Here is a 13,026-nt window from a genome sequence, read left to right as displayed (position 1 = left end):
CGCTCCCACTCAATTGCACTACCGTGTTCCCAAAATGTACGTATCACCCTGACCTAAAAGTAGGCTTAACTAACAAATCAAAGAACACGAATAGCCTCTTAAGATTGAGCCTAATCATAACAGGATTAAGATCATTTGATCTAGGATCAACTAGGCGATATTGACTTGAATAGATATTACGGTAAGTTTAATAAATCTAAGTCAAAGTTCAATATCGTTCCCTTCCGATGCATACTCCATGCATCCAACCTGAGCTTTACTTTAACCAATGTTCTGGAAAGAACATAGCATTTCTCCAAATGCAAGTGAACTCTTGTTGTAGATTATCATATGAGTAAAACCCTGTGTCTGATAAATCTTGGAAACTTTATTCACATAGTCATGTTTACTTTCCAAAGTGTTGACAACACAATAAACAGGATCAAGTATGTGAAAAGGGTTTCAGATAAATTTATAAATTAAATAGACAAGCAATTGATAAGGTGAACCAAAACATACACAAATTAATGAAAAATACTTCTGTTTCTTTATTGATGTTGAATAAAATAGATTACATTGAAATGGAGTTTTATTTAGGGCATAAAATCCAACAGCAACAATATGGCGTCCCTCTGGTAGAGTTGATGATGAACTCAAGAAGAGAGAGTGGGAGATTGATTTGGGGGAAGTGAAATGTACAAGAAAAGGATAAAATGGATGAGGAAAGACATTTAAATTCTAGTGTGACTTCTTTTTATTTGAGGTTTCTATAACAATCTGACTGAGAAATAAAAAAAAACTAAATAAAAGGTTCAACTACTTGTTCTGTATGAAAATTAAAAAGACTATATTAAATTAGGCTACATATAGCGGTAACAACAAACAAACCATAAAAACTACACAACAAATAAAATAAAATTATACCTATTGGATACATAAAATCTAGTTCTAAAGATCTACATATAGATTTCTAAACAGCTATATCATCAAGTATAATATATTGCTTTTCATTTTGGGATTTAAATTAAGTATGTATAGATAGCATGCATGAATATAATATGCCAAAACAAATAAACACATAGTTTGATAATTTATTTTATCTTCCATATTAGCATAAATGTGTCAATGAATTTTATTGTATTTTCAAGTAACCAAGAAAGAGAAGAAAGAAAAATTGAAAACTTTATAAATCCTTCATAAACAGCCAAGAATCACATTTCATAAAGAAAAAAATAATAAGAAGAGAAAAAAGAAGCCAAGAATTACCTGAACACGTAAAGCAGTAATGAAAAACTACTAGTTATCTTTCACTGTTTAGCCAAATAAGGGTCTTGAAAGAATTTTGAAAGGGTCTTGAGTTACGTTTAATATTTTTTTCTCCATGTGAGAATGTACTTTAACTTAATATTTCCAAATCATTAAGGATTATAACACATGTAAAAAAGGCATATAAATAATGAATTAAAGAACAATCGTCATTTATAATAGTGTATACTATATACACATACATTTAGATAAAAGACTAAATATACATAAGTCAATATATTAGAAAGTAAAAAACAGGACATTCTATTGTCTTGAAATATGTAACCTCATTTTTAATTCTCTATAGATTATTGATGCCAGGGACCACCAAGTAACAAAGAATATAATTTTTTTTTTTATTTTCATTTCAATCTGTTAGTAATGTAACTTTAACTAATTTCACAATGAAGATTTAATTCCAAGCCTAAAGATCATATAAAAAATTTGATACATTCAATGCCTGATGAATTTTGGAGCTCAAATTTAAATAATTGGCACCTTCCACTAGTTGGAAGACTTAACACATCAACCAGTACCAAAGAATTTTTAATCTTCACAAATTAATCACTATCCAAAAGAAAATAAATTTATGAAAGGTCCCATAATTTATTATTATGATTAAAGCAAAGCAACCTTGACACTAACAGATAGTTTAAAAAATAATGATATAATTTTCACTATGTAGAGCTCGGTAATAGTAATGAGAAAATAACAACTGCAATAGTATAAATTTGAATCAAAATAAAAGTGAGCCTTAAATATATAGTTTTTTTTTTTTGTAAATGATTGACTTTTATATATATAGTGTAATGTACATCCCAATATCCCAATATCAATCACTGATCAAAAAATAATAATATATATATTGTTATATATTTTGTTTTGTTGACTTGTGATATTTCTTTTGTGAATATTAATTATTAATGAAAAGGAGTATAAATTATAAATCTTGCTTGATGATGCTACATCTACCCTCCTACGTACCAATGTTATTGTATATATGCATTATATATATATTTGAAACAATCTTTAATCCTAATTTATATTTATCCTTTCTTTATATATATATGAATACATTGAAATGCAACAAAAATATTTATCTAAATATACATATTTCATAAAGAGAGGATTTTCATTGGTAGTAACATAATAGTACTATTCGTCAAATTTGAATCACTCTCAATAACTCTATCAAAATATCTATTTTAAGTGAGGTATTCATTGATTTCCCTTCCTATTATTATGAAAATTTTTCTAACTTCAGGAAGACAATGAATAGAGCAAAAAAGAATGACAAAAATAACTAAAAGACCAAATAAAAATAGGACATAAAAATGAAATTAGGACAAACAATCTACTTGGAATGCCATAAGAATTGCACAAATCAATTTGACATAAGAAAGGACAAAAGCATTTCAAAATAATTAAAAAGATATTTATTATAAAATATACTTACAGTTAGAGATGGTAGAGTGATTCTCTTAATTGGAGTACCCAACAATCAGACCAAGAAGCTTTAGAAAAAAAAAAAGGTAAAACACACTTAATAACCTATAAATCATAAGAGAAGAAAAGGAGATATTCACACTATGAAATTAGAGGCTACCTATTCTTAACAAGAAAACGCCCTTTCTTATTTATATATATACGAGAATCAAAAAATAAAAAATCTATGAGAAAGAAACAAAAATAAGGCACAAATAAAGACGTAATGTATTATCAAATTCTTTTATGATTTTTATTTATTATGCAGAAATAATTTTGTTTGAATCTAAAGGGGAAAAATAAAATTAAAAAAAAATGAAAGCATAAAATAATAAGAAAAATACCTCTTATATGAAGAGAGAGCTTTCAAGAGAGTCAAGGTTTCATTCATGTAAGAAAAATTTGATAAGGAGGTAGAGATTTGGGAAGGTAGTGGAGGCGTCAGAATGGTGAAGTGTAGGATTTTTTCTTTGTTTAAAGGTTTCTATATATGCTTCTTTTTTCTTTTTCTTAGGTTGACTTTTTTTTTTATTTAATTTGTTTTAATCTTTAAAATACGTGTAATGTTTAGATATCTATACATAATAATATTAAGAAATATGTATATAGTGACATATAAGATATGATTATATGATAGAGATTTTTACACCTCATGTCAAAATTGACACCTTTTTTACATTTTTATCCTTACACGGTTTTTTAAACTTTTTTAACTTTTACATTTTTCAATTTTACTTTTCAAAAAGTTTAATAATTACAATTTTACCTTTTCCCTTCTTCCTTACACACGTACACGCACGCCACCTCATAAATCCTTTCTTTTTCTTTTTTTTTTTTGAATTTTTCATTTACCTGATTCTTCCACTCTTCAAACCGAGCTTCCCACGATCACCATTATCAAGCCCTAACCAATTTTTTCTTCCCACGATCACCTTCTCCAAGCCCTCACCCACGTTTTCCTCAACCTACATTGTCATCCTCCTCTATTTTTTCTCTATATAAATGGCAACCACTAGAAGTGGTTCGAAATCACCATCTCCGGCGAAGAAAGTTTCTAAAAAATCGAAGAAGGCTCCAACTGTTACTTCCAAAGTCGAACCTAAAATGGGGTTAAAAAAAATTGCTAAAAATTTAGTGGCTGATGTTCCAGAGACATCGGCCTCTAAGAAAAGAGCCCTTCCTGTTAAAGTAGATGCTCCTAAGACTAAGAGAGCAAAAATTTCCAAGTCTGCACGCGATGTAAATTTCTCTTTGTTGTTTTTAAATTTTTCTTTAGTTTTTTTCTGGTTGTTTTATTTCTGGTGTTACATTTGATGATTTAAAGTTTTCCCCATTTTTTGTTCTAGGTTTCCTCAGATTCTGATTTTGAGGATGAAGTGCATGGTGAGGACCAAAAGCCCAAAGTTGAATCAAAGGTAATTTAAATTTGCTTGGTTTCATTTTATTGTGTTAATTTTTACATGAGCTTTTTAGGTCACTGGTTTAGGTGTTTATTAGGATGTTTTTATGTTTTTTTGGTGTTCTTTATGTATTTCTGTCATGTATTGTGGTTGATGTTGTTTTGTTGTTTTTATTCAGTTGTTGTTTGGTTGTTGAAAAAAAACCCAGTTCAATTCGTATTTTGTCATAGTTTTGAATTGCTTTTCCCCATTGGTTGGTTATATGTTTATTGTGAATTTGTTTTCGGTTGTTTTACACACTATTGGTATTGAGAAGCATTTTACTAATTTCAATTGCAACAAGATCTTTCAGTTTATTCTTTAGTTTTGTATATGTTTATTGTCAGTTTTTTCTCGGTTGTTTGTCACACTACTATTATCGACTACCATTTTCGAAATTTCATAACAACGAGTTTGTACAGTGTTGTTTTTATTTTAGTTGTTTATATTTTTTTGAAAGTTGTTTATCTCTTACATTTATCATACTGTAAGGGTTTCATAAACGTTGTTTTTAGGTTTTTTATTGGCTGTAATTTGGTTACTACATTTTTATATATTCATTGTTATTGTATCTAAGATTTGTTGCTTTTGTTTTTCTTTTTTGTTGCAGGTCCATGCTAGGACCTCAGTGAAGGTTGAAGGATTTGACCTACCAAAGAAAAATCCCCCTAAGGTGTCTTTTTTTTTTAAAAAAAAATATAATTTTTATTATTTGTTTTCTATTTTTTTTTTTAGTTTTTTTTTGTTTTTGTCCTGATTTATTTTGTTTATATTGCTACAGGAATGGGATTATATTTATGACCAGAAGAATCTGTTCATTGCTAAAGCCTTTTCCACTGCTACTTTCCAGGTGATAGAGAACATTAAATCTTGTCTTTCAGATGTACAGCTTGAAATCTTTTCAAAAACCTGTTTTGGTCATTTCCTTAACCTTCCCGATTTTAAAGTTCAACCCCAAGTGTTTCATGGGTTGTTGCTCCGAGAGGTTCAGCAACCTAATGATGCTGAGTTGTGGGTTATGATACGCGGTGTTAGGCTTAGGTTTAGCATTGAGGAATTTGCATTGATTACTGGGTTAGACTGTGAAGGTGACTGTAGTGTCTTAGATTTTAAGCAAGAGGTTAATAGTCTTTGTGAAAGATATTGGCCAACTTCGTCCTCTATCACTAAGGAATCTGTTAGGGAATGTTTTACCACCAAGAGGTGGGGTGATTCTGATGAGGATGCTGTGAAGTTGGCAGTTTTGTATTTCGTGGAGTGGTTCTTGCTTAGTGGCACTAAGCATAAAAATGTACCCAAGTCTATTTTAGATGTTGTAGATAGTGGGAGGTACAATGAATTTGCTTGGGGCCGGAGTTCTTTTGAATTGACTATTTCCTCATTGAAGGGTAAGCTTGATAGTTGGGTTGAGGGGGTTAGGAAGGCAAAGAGTTCGGGAAAGAGGCCGAGTGTTTTTTACACTTTGATTGGTTGTCCTCATGTTCTTCAAGTTTGGTTCTACGAGTGTTGTAAGTACATGAAAGGTAAGTACTGCCAAAAGGAAAGCTCTCGTATTCCAAGGATCACTCAGTGGACATGCAATAGTCAACCTACTTTCAAAGTTTTGAAGACTACTATCTTTGATGTTTCCAAAGATAAGGTATATCTGTTTGTTGTAATTTGGTTTTTCAGTAGTTGTTTTTGTGTTGTTTTTCATTATTATTAATCTTCATAATTGAAATTTTAATTTTGGTGTTTTTTGATCAGCTGCAACTTTCAAATATGAGGCCCACGGCTGGTGAGTTCAAAGCTTTGAAACTGAGCAGTTTCAAGTTCGACACCGACTTCAACTCTTACAAGAGTCTTCCTGTCCCCGAAGAGCCAACTGTTGCTCGAGTGACATTTCGTCAAGCTTCGAGGCCTTTTCTCGAGAAATTTCATGGGTTGGAGGTCAAGATCGATTCGTTGCATACTTCCCAACAGAAGATTTCATCTGATTTGGTTGAGTTGAAAGAGTTTGTGTTCCGCACGCTTTGTTTCTTTTGGTGCTCGATGGCTTCAATGCATACGCTTTCTACTGTTTTTGCCGATTCCTATGCCAAGGTATTTTAGTTTTTCAATAGTTGTTTTTCGGTTTTTTTTAAGTTGTTTTATACTAATTTAATTTGTAATTTCAATATAGGAAAAAGGCAGTGACTCTTCCAATGATGATGATGGAGGTGGTGATGAAGCAGATTTTGATTTAAATGAATCTGAAGAAACTGATGAAAATGAAGAAGAGAATGTTATGGGTGATGACGAAGGGGAGGGTAGTGAAGGTGAAGAGAAGGATGATCAAGCCGATGAAGATTCTGACTCAAAAGAAAAAAATGATAATGGCAGTGATGATGATGCCACTGATAGTGAGGAGAAGGTAGATAAGTAGACAATGTAACTAGGTTTTAGTTACTTTGTGTGGTTTATTTTGTTGTAAGTCCGTTTTAGGTAGTGCTCTTGTAATTCTATGTTATTGTTATGTCTCTTGTTATGTTTTATTTTTCAGAAATTTGCAACTATTTTCAGACTATTTATTTGTATTTATTATGTTATTTATATGGCTGTGTTTGTAGATTATGTTGTTCGGAATTTATTGTTGGTCTTATTATTTTACTTGTTGTTTTTATTTTGTTATGTAGTTTTTTTTTAGTTGTTGAAGTCTTTCACAAAAAATAACTTCACTTTTTTCCATTTTCTTTTTCCTTTATTTTCTGTATCAAGAATTTCGTTGATTTCAATGACGGCCCTACTCAAATAGATGTTGAGGCTACTGTTCAGTCCGGGGTAAAAGCAGTTGAGCTTATGGTAATGTTGCTTTTGTGTTGTTTTTTGGTTGTGTAAAGGTTGTTATTTTTTAACCATGCTCTAATTCCTTTTTAATACCATATATAAACAGATGTCTTCAGATGGAATTGGTGGTGATCCTTGTAAACAGATTTCAGTTTCTGAAAATGTTGAGGTTACGGATCGTCGTCTTGTTTGTTTTGAGGTATATTTTTTTTTTTGGTTGTTTTTTAGTTTCTTCATACTTTTTGTGTTTAACACTGTCTATTTTCTTTCATTTTTGTGGAAAAAATATATTAGATGGGTGCAACAGGTCTCAATGTTGATTCTAACATTGAACTTGAAGATGACCCAATTCCCGTTGAAGAAACTCCTCTTGTTGACAAGAGGAAATCTAAGAAACCCATAGCACTGACGTCTCCGTTTATGGAGTATGACTCTTCCATCTCTAGTTCTAAAGATGGTTTTGGTTATGGAGTTGTTAAGTATGTGGCTGGGTTGTGTCCTCTCGATGATAAGATTGGTGAAGATGTAGAACATAAAGACGAGATTGATTTTGACTTGTGGCTTGGTGAAGGACGCCGATCGAAGAAGGATCCGTAAGTGTTTATTTTCAGCATTTTTGTTGTGTTTTTGTATTTTTTGTTTTTTACTTTACTATTTATGTTTCATTTTTTTTTTTAAAATGTTAGGCATGATAAGGAGAAGGTTTACTTGAAGGGTAAGGATAAGATTGTTCCCCCTTTTCGTTTTGGCGTGGAAGATGTTGCAACCAAGATGTGGTTCCACAAGCTTGCATATCCTGGCCAATGTTTGACTAATTCTGTAAGTTCATTTATTTTTTCTTTTGATTTTTTTCAAAAATTTCAGTCTATAGTTTTATTCATGTTGTTTGTTGGTTGTTTTTTAGTTGTTGAAATATAATTCATTTTCTGATTTTCCAACATTTCTCATTTTTTATTGTTCAGCATCTGGACATCATTTTTTACTATCTACGTAAAAAAGGAAAGTATGCAAAGGAGCCAAAGGTTAAGTTCACAACCACCGATTGCTTATTCTTCAAAACCATTCATGCTTTGTATGAAAAATTTATTGCACAGAAAAAAAATCTTTCTTTGATAACTGCCCAGCATGCCATTGCTGATTATATAAGAGGTAGAAAAATGTTATGTGGTTCCCCTTGGCATTTGTGCGATCATGTTTTCTTTATCATCCATATGGAGACTGAATCACATTGGATTCTTGGTCGATTGAATATTGAGGAAAGGCGTGTGTACATGTACAACTCCTTGTCGACTGCTATGAAAGATAGTCTCGCTATCAAAGCTTGTCGCCCATTTGCGGTGTTGTTGCCCCACTTTTTTGCTTTGTTTGATGAGTTCAAAAAGGAAAACAAACCGGTTTGTTTAGACCCTTTCGAAGTTGTTAAGGTTGATGGTTTGCCTCAACAAACCTCGAAGTAAGTTGTTTTTATTTTTTATTTTCAAATGTTTTTAAAATTTGTAATGTTATTTTCCTTTTCTAAGTTTTTCTGCTGTTGTTTTTTGGTTGTTTTGCAGTGACTGTGGTTGTTTCGTTGCATCGTTCGCCGAATACTTTATTGATATGAAACCGATTCCTCCCATATTTGATGTTGAGAAACACCGTGATAGGCTTGCTGTGTTGTTCTATAAGTATGCTCGCATGAAAGAAGTGGAATTTATTGATAGTGAAGATGAGGCTCCTCCGAAGGGTCCAAAGAAGAATTTGTCTTAGTTATCTATTGGTTGTTGTTGGAAATACTACTTTTTTTTATGTAGCTTTTGTTTTTTCTATTACCAGATTATGTTCATAATCATAGACAAGTTGTTGTTTCTATCATGTTTTTTTCTTAATTGGAATTGGTTTTTAATTTGTTCATATTTTTGGATTTTTAATCTTTATATTTACTCTTAGTCATGACAGCATACTATTAACAACCTTATTACAACCATCTGACAAACAACTAAATTGCATTTGTAATAACTTTATGTAGTTTATTTTTCCTTCTTATTAATTTCAACCTTCTTCCACTCATCTAATTATTTAACTATAATATTTGATGTTCTTTTGTATATTAATGATAATAATACCAATTCCCTATTATCAATATCTCTCCACATAAAAAATCACAATAAAAATGTATGTAACAACCAATCGTAATATGCAGTATGTGTTTTCTAAATGTTTTAATATAGTTGTTTTTTGGTTGATGTGTAGTTGTTTCCACTTCTATGCTGTAATTCTTCTCAGGTGTCTTTTTGTTATGTCCCTTTTGTCCACACTTGCCACACTTGTTTTGTTTCTTTGTTTCCCAAGCTGCTACCATTCTTCTTTTCCTCGGCCTTCCAGACTTGATTCTCTCCTTTGGAGGCAACACTATGATTTCTTCAAAAAAATCTGGAAGTTCCCATTCTCTTACGTTTCCAACTGGGTATACTGTTTCTTCATATGTTTGCAGCCATGCTTTTGATGTGTAGTATTGTGCACAGTAGTTGTATGTGTTTATGTTCAAGTCCTTCATGACGGCGACTGCATGGTTACATGGCATTTCATCTTTTTGAAATCTATTGCATGTGCACGTCTTCTCCTTCAAGTTTACTATTCTTGTTCGTCTTCATCTATCACCTCAAACAGTGTTCGGTTTGCTTGGTTTCACCCGCATGTTTTAAACCAACTTTAAAACAACCAAAAAACTATGCAAACACAATCGTTTTAATTTTACTTTATGCGAACGATAATCTGAACTTACTGTTAGTCGCAATGACTGTACATAGTTCCCTATGAGTTTTTTCTCAGATGATGGTGTCAGCCTTGTTGTGCATTTTTGTGCCTCCTTTCTATTATTGTATGTCCACTCTTGCATTTGTGCCCTCAAGCACTCCATTAATGTTGTCACTGGTGTTTCCCTTGTCGCTAAATTTGCCGAGTTCAAGGCCTCGCCTATGTTTGATGTCATGGTAGAGTACCTACAATTTGGACAGCTTCGTCATAGTTCTACTTTTGGAAAAAAACTCAAACGCAACGCAAAAACAACGCAAATACAACGCTATAAATAGGTGAACATATCATTAATTTTATCCTCCTTATTAGTTTTCACCGTTGTTTTCTCGAATGATACCTTGACCATTTTTCATGGCCAATTTTCTCCAGTACGGTCTTATGCGCTTATCCAAGTTGTCTAGCTCCCTCATATGGAATTCAAACTCCATTTCTGTGTAAGCTTTTGCAGCTGCAAAGAATGGCACTCTGAAATGCTTTGCATTTTTCTTGAATTTTGTTTTGAGGTTCGACAAGAGGTGGAAGATGCAAGAGCCATGTGTTATTTCAGGGAACACTTTCCTAGTTGCTTTGATGATGCTTTCATGTCCGTCCGATATTAGGCATTGACATTCTCGAACCCCGAATGCTTCTCTTATTTTTTTCGTAACCACTCCCACGATTTATCGTTCTCGTAATCAACTATGCGGTATGCTAGTGGAAAAATTTTAGATTCGCATCTTGTGTGTTGGCAAAGTGAGCAACGTGCCTCCATACGCGGCCTTTAGGAATGTACCGTCTACCACGATGATTGGTTTGCGCTTGGCCAACCTTTTATAGCAGCATTCAATGCAACAAATGCATATTTGAAACTGTCATCATCATCTTTCTCTATGTCTATTAATGTTCCCGAATTTTAATCAAACAGATTTTTTCAAACAACATGTACTCAACGAAATAACAACTCAAAAACAACTGTTTTTTCACAAATATTTTCAAAGTAAAATTTTTAAATTTTTTTTTACCTGGATTTGTTTTCTGTAGCATGTACAGGTATCTAGGCAAGAGATTGTACGACTCTTTAGCATTTCCATGTAGCCGGGTTTGTGCTCGCTCTTTACTACGCCATGCTTACATGTAATTCATCTTTATTCCGTATTTGTCTTTCATTTCGTCTTTATGTCTCAGTGGCTGCACTTTGTTTTCGTGTTCAAGAATTTTGGTTTTACAAAGTCCTGCTATCAACTTTGATGTAGCTTGTCGTTGATCTCCAAATCTTATTGTAATCGCACATGTGTGTTCTTCTTCGTAGCTCCTTATTATGAATGTTTCGTGTTTCCATTTTTTGTAGCCTTTAAACTCCATTTGCGGTTTGTGTCCAAACACACTATGTTGTATTCTTTTGTGCAAGATTTCACTACTTTGTATTGAAATGTCTTCTTGATTGCAAAGTAGCATAGTGTACTTATCAATGTTTCTTTGTCCTTGTAAATTTGCCCCTTCTCTATTGTTTCATGTCGTTTGTCATTGATGATCATCATTTCGTGTTGTCCACTTCCTCTTCTTCTTCCCGGTTGTTTTCTAGTTGTCCGTACCATTTCGCAGCCACAAGCTTTGCATAGTCGGTGAAGTCAAAATCTTCATCTACCGTCGTAGTTTTTTCTCTCGTTGTTGTCCGGTTGTTGTATGGTTGATTCGATGACACTGTTACTGTTTCTAGGAAAAATGCATCAACTTCACCAGATCCCATCGTCTGCGCAGATAGTTGTTGCTTGGAAGTTGTTGCCGTGTTGTTTCCAGGTTGCTGCAAGTCTTCCTGTGCTGCGTTGTTCTCATACGATTCCATGATCATATTGTTCCACACCATTGTTTGGTTAGGTGGTGCCGTGTTACTGGTTTTGTTCACACACAATGGGTACCTTGTGAAATCAACCTCCTTCGTTAATAGCTTTATGTAGAACAACAGACTTTTGTCATCCTTGATTTGTAGTGGTTGGCCTCCTTCCTTCAGTTGATATTTCAGTTGTAGTTGTGTTGATTCATGGTTGCATTGGAGTTCTTCCATCATTATTCTCATTAGTTCCTCAAAAGTGCACTTGGTCGAAATTAATTCTCCACTTGATTCATAATCAACATAGTTTCTGTTGTCATCCCAATGCCCATTGCTCTGCACCAATATTTGTAATGGTTCCGTTTCCTGAAATAATGTAAATTATTTACTTGGTTCAGTTTTTGTAGTTGCAAACAACTATTTTAATCTGTCAAAACAACCAATAAACAACTCTTTCCAACAATAACTTATGCATCTAACACTTTCATCTGACCGACTATTTATATAGGTTAAATCAACTATCAAACAACTATTTCAAAACTTATCACCAATTAATAACAGTAGATTCATATTTTCCAGTTTGTAGATCCCAAACAACTATTATTCCACTGTAAAACAACTTGTAAACAACAGTTTCAGAATAAAACACTGTAGCAACTATTTATATGCCTTAATGTTTATTTTCATGCAAACCGTTGTTGTTTTTTTCTCAGATTCATCAATATTTCATTATTATTTCAATTTAATCCGGTTTTCATCAATTAATATCAAATTTCTATTCATCTACACTAAAATTTTTTTTCACGTTCATTAAAAAAATTGTTTACCTTCAATTCTCCTTCTGATTCAATCATGGGTGAGTTTCTTTGATTTCCAGCTCTCCTTCTACTCGGTTCTTCTCCTCTGATCGCGATTTCTTTGTTCAATGATTGTTGTTTTTGAGTTTTTTTGTACATCAATGGAGGTTTACTGGTTTTTTTTTTTTCCTGTTCGTTTTTTATTTTGGATTTTCGGGATTCAGCTTGTTTCCTAGGAGTGCTACATTTTTTTAGATTTTGATTTTGCTGGTTTTGGAAGAAAGATGGTTGAGATTGGGTTGTTGGGGTTGGATCGCTGGGTCACGAAGAAGCTGCGGCTGGGTCACGAAGAAGATGGTGTTCCGTTTTGCTTGGCCGGCATTTTTGTAATTAACAACTTTATAGTTTCTATTTTTGTTTATTTCCTTTTTTAGGGTCATAAATGTAAATTTATTACATTTTAAGTTTATAATAGAAAAAATCTCTATATGATATGACAGTATATGTAAGTTAGAATTGTAACATGTAGGATAATTTTTGACACATCATTGTACATATCATCATTTTTTTTTAATTAAAAAATAAATTTTATAATAAAGATGGGGGGAAATAT

General features: G+C 32.5%; 2 protein-coding genes and 1 long non-coding RNA gene across 3 annotated transcripts; 1 reads left to right on the top strand and 2 right to left on the bottom strand.

Moving 5' to 3' along the window:
* Positions 1-1,436: 1,436 nt before the first annotated feature.
* LOC133038826 (uncharacterized) lies at positions 1,437-3,271 on the bottom strand. The gene is made up of 2 exons (XR_009688336.1): positions 3,114-3,271; positions 1,437-2,798 (listed from the first exon to the last, which is right to left on the bottom strand). It is a non-coding gene; the product is annotated as an uncharacterized LOC133038826 (long non-coding RNA).
* Positions 3,272-3,415: 144 nt separating this feature from the next.
* Positions 3,416-8,906, top strand: LOC115695096 (uncharacterized). The gene is made up of 12 exons (XM_061118061.1): positions 3,416-4,008; positions 4,116-4,184; positions 4,819-4,881; positions 4,990-5,847; positions 5,955-6,290; positions 6,370-6,600; positions 6,945-7,028; positions 7,120-7,212; positions 7,308-7,606; positions 7,700-7,832; positions 7,976-8,466; positions 8,567-8,906. The coding sequence occupies exons 1-12, from the start codon at positions 3,772-3,774 to the stop codon at positions 8,760-8,762; spliced, it is 3,090 nt and encodes a 1,029-aa protein (XP_060974044.1). The 5' UTR covers positions 3,416-3,771; the 3' UTR covers positions 8,763-8,906.
* A 2,416-nt stretch (positions 8,907-11,322) lies between these two features.
* On the bottom strand, positions 11,323-12,572 carry LOC133039221 (uncharacterized). Its single transcript, XM_061118060.1, has 2 exons — positions 12,444-12,572; positions 11,323-11,982 (listed from the first exon to the last, which is right to left on the bottom strand). The coding sequence occupies exons 1-2, from the start codon at positions 12,570-12,572 to the stop codon at positions 11,323-11,325; spliced, it is 789 nt and encodes a 262-aa protein (XP_060974043.1).
* Positions 12,573-13,026: the final 454 nt, after the last annotated feature.

Source organism: Cannabis sativa, chromosome 6, assembly GCF_029168945.1.
Source record: "Cannabis sativa cultivar Pink pepper isolate KNU-18-1 chromosome 6, ASM2916894v1, whole genome shotgun sequence".
NCBI lineage: Eukaryota > Viridiplantae > Streptophyta > Magnoliopsida > Rosales > Cannabaceae > Cannabis > Cannabis sativa.
Note: the sequence above shows the minus strand (reverse complement) of the source record. Positions and strands in the feature narration are given on the sequence as shown.

Excerpts from the sequence above, each read along its gene's own strand:
- LOC115695096 (XM_061118061.1), top strand. The coding sequence starts at position 3,772 with ATGGCAACCACTAGAAGTGGTTCGAAATCACCATCTCCGGCGAAGAAA. Across the intron at positions 4,882-4,989 it reads CAAAGAAAAATCCCCCTAAG|GAATGGGATTATATTTATGA; the intron begins GTGTCTTTTTTT and ends ATATTGCTACAG. Across the intron at positions 8,467-8,566 it reads TTGCCTCAACAAACCTCGAA|TGACTGTGGTTGTTTCGTTG; the intron begins GTAAGTTGTTTT and ends GTTGTTTTGCAG.
- LOC133039221 (XM_061118060.1), bottom strand. The coding sequence starts at position 12,572 with ATGTACAAAAAAACTCAAAAACAACAATCATTGAACAAAGAAATCGCG. Across the intron at positions 11,983-12,443 it reads AATCAGAAGGAGAATTGAAG|GAAACGGAACCATTACAAAT; the intron begins GTAAACAATTTT and ends ACATTATTTCAG.